The following is a 3,450-nucleotide window of genomic DNA, read 5'->3' on the forward strand; positions in this document are numbered from 1 at the left end:
CCATTCTGTTGCAGTCTTGTTTTGTAATTATTTATGTATTATCTATTTGAATACAAGCTTTAAGATTCTTACTAATTTGTACTTCATTAATCTTTGATACTTTGCTTGAGCATATATATTTTCAGCATTTTCGATGGTTATGTATGTGCTTTCAACTCAGGTTAATGAAAAAACTGGAGGATATATTAACAAGTTAGTTGTAACCTGCCTTCGAAGTGGCATTAACAAGATGTTCCGGGCTTTGCAAAAGCCTGAACGTGCACCGATTAGGGCTTTGAGAACATCTTCATCTGGAAGGTGAATCCTAAATATTTTAATTCGTAATAATTTAGTTTCTCAAAATTTCATTGATTGCCCACTTTTTTGTTTCTCCATATCTTCACTCATATGGAACTTGTATGCATGATTTAGTACAGGTGTGTATGCTTTGTGTAATGAATCTTAGAGTTTATATAAACTGATACTTTAATCCAGGTGTATTCACTTATTCATCCTCCATAACTTTGAGATCTTAGTGAAACAGGTGGGACACAAAATTGTTATTTTGTTGCCACCAGGATTTACTTTTTTGTTGGTTCTAAACTACTTTGAGTGTAAAAACAAATTCCAGAAAAAAAAAATACTTACTTCATTTCTATCCTTTTTTTATTTTCAGACCTACCACTATGTTTACTAAGAATAAGAAATAGTAGGTTGGGAAGATGTGCAAGCTCCACATATTCTAAAACTTGATAGCAACGGAACTTTCTTATTTCTATATATAGGGGGTGTATTACATGAGAACAATGGTTTAGTGGGAGTGAGAGGTGCAAATGTGGCTGTATAACCATACAAGGATGGTTAGGATTAAAAGTCATTAAAATATCGCATGACCACTTAAAAAAGTCATCATGACTTCTTGTTCTAATCTTAGTTTTCATGTAAGATCCAATGGTCCAGATTTTATCTTCTTACTCTCATTATAAATCATTATTCTCATTTGATTTACTTCCACATTTCATAGCATATAAATTTTTGATCCTATCATGGTTTTCAGTAGTTTGATATCCTCCGTATTTCAGGTATCTTCTAATTTTGTTTCGTGATGCACCTGTTGAAGTTTGGGCAATGACTAAAAATCCCGTCATGGTAAGTTGGTTGATGCACCCATGACTCTCTCTCTCTCTCTCTCTCTCTCTCTCTCTCTCATTTTTATTTTGATTTTTTTCTTTTGAATATTTGGTCATACATGATCTGATAAATTGGCACTGCAGTTGAATGCTCATGCTCATGCTTCATCACGTCTAGTTTTTGCTTCAAGTGTCTTCATAATTGCATGCTGAACTTGGATAAACACAAGCTATTTTATTTATTTCTTCGAGAAAAGAAAATTCAAAGCCCTATTTTTTGCAGTGCTCTTCCTTTGATCATCAGTTAAGATTAAATATAATGCCTGTACTATAGAAGCTATATGATTAGCTTGGTGTTCTGCTGTCTCTATGTAGCTTAGATCATTGGCTCTTCCATTTACCGTATTGGAATGGACTCTTCCAACAGTTCCGCACCCTGCTCAAGGTGCGTATTCTAAGGAGCAAACATCTGGAGCATCAGATGAAACACCTAACCCGTCAAAGGTTTCCTCACCGGATTCAAGTGGGTCGTTTGCTTGAGTTGCTTAGATGTTTTCAAAAAGATGCTAGTCAATAATCAATGGTTTCCCCCCTTTTTGTGCAAGATTAAGATGGCTCATGAAAGTTAATTTCTCTTATCAGAGGGTTCAAGCACAGAAGGATCTCAGGAAGACACTTCTGAAAGTTTTGCATTTGCTCTGGTAAATGGGGCACTTGGAGTTTTTGAAGTACATGGTCGAAGAATTCGAGATTTCAGGTCTTAATTCCTTTTCTTTGAGGGGAAGGTGCAACCCAATTGTTTTTCTTTATATGGATGGTTGAATTTGTGTTGACTGTTGATCCTATTTAATCCTTGTTAAGGCATGTATAATTTATCTCGTATATTTTTTTATCCTAAAAAAAGAGAAGATCCTGTATGTTCTTGTTTCTGCAGTTGTTAATGGTTAGTCTCTGATCTAATGAATTGATTTGCCTTTCTTTGTTTATACACTACATCACACATGCAGTTCTTCCTTGCTTTATCTGATTAAGTTAGTATTGTCCGCAGACCAAAATGGCCTTCATCTTCCTTTGTATCATCAGATGGATTGATTACTGCAATGGCCTACCGCTTGCCTTATGTGGTATATACATCATTACTTTAGAATTGGTTCAGTATATACATATAATCTGAATTTATTCTCAAGTGAATGATAGTTTTGACTAAATTAGTTTTTCAGGTCATGGGAGACAGAATAGGGAACATAAGATGGTGGGACGTGACAACTGGGAACTCTTCATCATTCAACACACACAAAGAAGGAATCCGGAGAATCAAATTTTCTCCTGTTGCACCAGGGGACCATACCCGTGGTCGTATTGCTGTTCTATTCTATGATAATACCTTCTCCGTATTTGAATTGGTATGATAAGAATTTATTTTCTGGATCGTAGATGTTGTTTAATTGTTATATTTTATTTCATACTTTGCATAAATATTTGTAGTTTTGTGCAGCTTATGATCAGCCTTTTCACAACTTTGCTTAATTCATATTGAACATCTGTCTTGACAGGGCATTGATTGAAGACTAAGAAACTGAATATTGTCATATAATCAAAAATGTTTTCTCCTTTTTAGCAGATTTTCTGTAGCTATTTGCTATTTTGAACACAGAAATAGTGGCAAAGAATTTTTATTGTTTTTACACACTGAGCAGTTCTTTTAATTATTTTGTCATGTTTCTTTTCAGGATACGCCAAACCCCTTAGCCAATTCACTTTTGCAACCACAATTTCCTGGAACACTGGTGTTGGAACTTGATTGGTTGCCCTTGCGAACTGATAAAAATGACCCACTGGTACTGTGCATTGCAGGAGCAGATAGTAGCTTTCGCCTTGTTGAAATTAATGTGTAAGTACCATGAACCACCCTCTATTCGTGAGCTTCTTTGCTCCTTGGTGGTCAAGATGGAAACATTTATCTTAGCATTGATTTGATTGGATAAAAAGTTATTCCTCCTGTTGTGGTGCTGCTGGCACGTGGGGGTGGGCGGGTGGCAAGAATCTTTAATGTGACATGCATGCAACTGAATTATGAAAAGAGGAAATTTTAAACCATCATGCACCTCAGTTTTCTTTAACCATGCATCTCAGTTTTTTTTAACTTGAGTGCATGTGCGCATAGTTTTTCTCGAGCTCAAATTATTCATTATGTTTCAAAACTTGGTTTTCTCTTAAAAATCATTTAGGGTTTGATGTAACATGAAGTTAATAATTGTTTTCTCAATTATCGGGGGATCTAAAGTGAATGACATGGTCTTGTTTTCTTTTTCTCTCCAGAAGTGATAAACGACTTGGTCGT

General features: G+C 35.3%; 1 protein-coding gene across 1 annotated transcript in view; it reads left to right on the forward strand.

Annotated features, from left to right (window-relative positions):
- The window catches only part of LOC107640220 (WD repeat-containing protein 11), a gene marked incomplete in the record, with an annotated part of 11,563 nt that overhangs the window by 3,785 nt on the left and 4,328 nt on the right, over positions 1-3,450 (forward strand). Inside the window, 8 exon segments of the mRNA XM_016343765.2 lie at positions 161-297; positions 1,062-1,128; positions 1,485-1,632; positions 1,752-1,866; positions 2,158-2,233; positions 2,330-2,512; positions 2,840-3,000; positions 3,429-3,441. Of these exon segments, the coding sequence (XP_016199251.1) occupies positions 161-297; positions 1,062-1,128; positions 1,485-1,632; positions 1,752-1,866; positions 2,158-2,233; positions 2,330-2,512; positions 2,840-3,000; positions 3,429-3,441 (900 nt within the window).

This window comes from Arachis ipaensis, chromosome B01 (genome assembly GCF_000816755.2).
Source record: "Arachis ipaensis cultivar K30076 chromosome B01, Araip1.1, whole genome shotgun sequence".
NCBI classification, from domain to species: domain Eukaryota; kingdom Viridiplantae; phylum Streptophyta; class Magnoliopsida; order Fabales; family Fabaceae; genus Arachis; species Arachis ipaensis.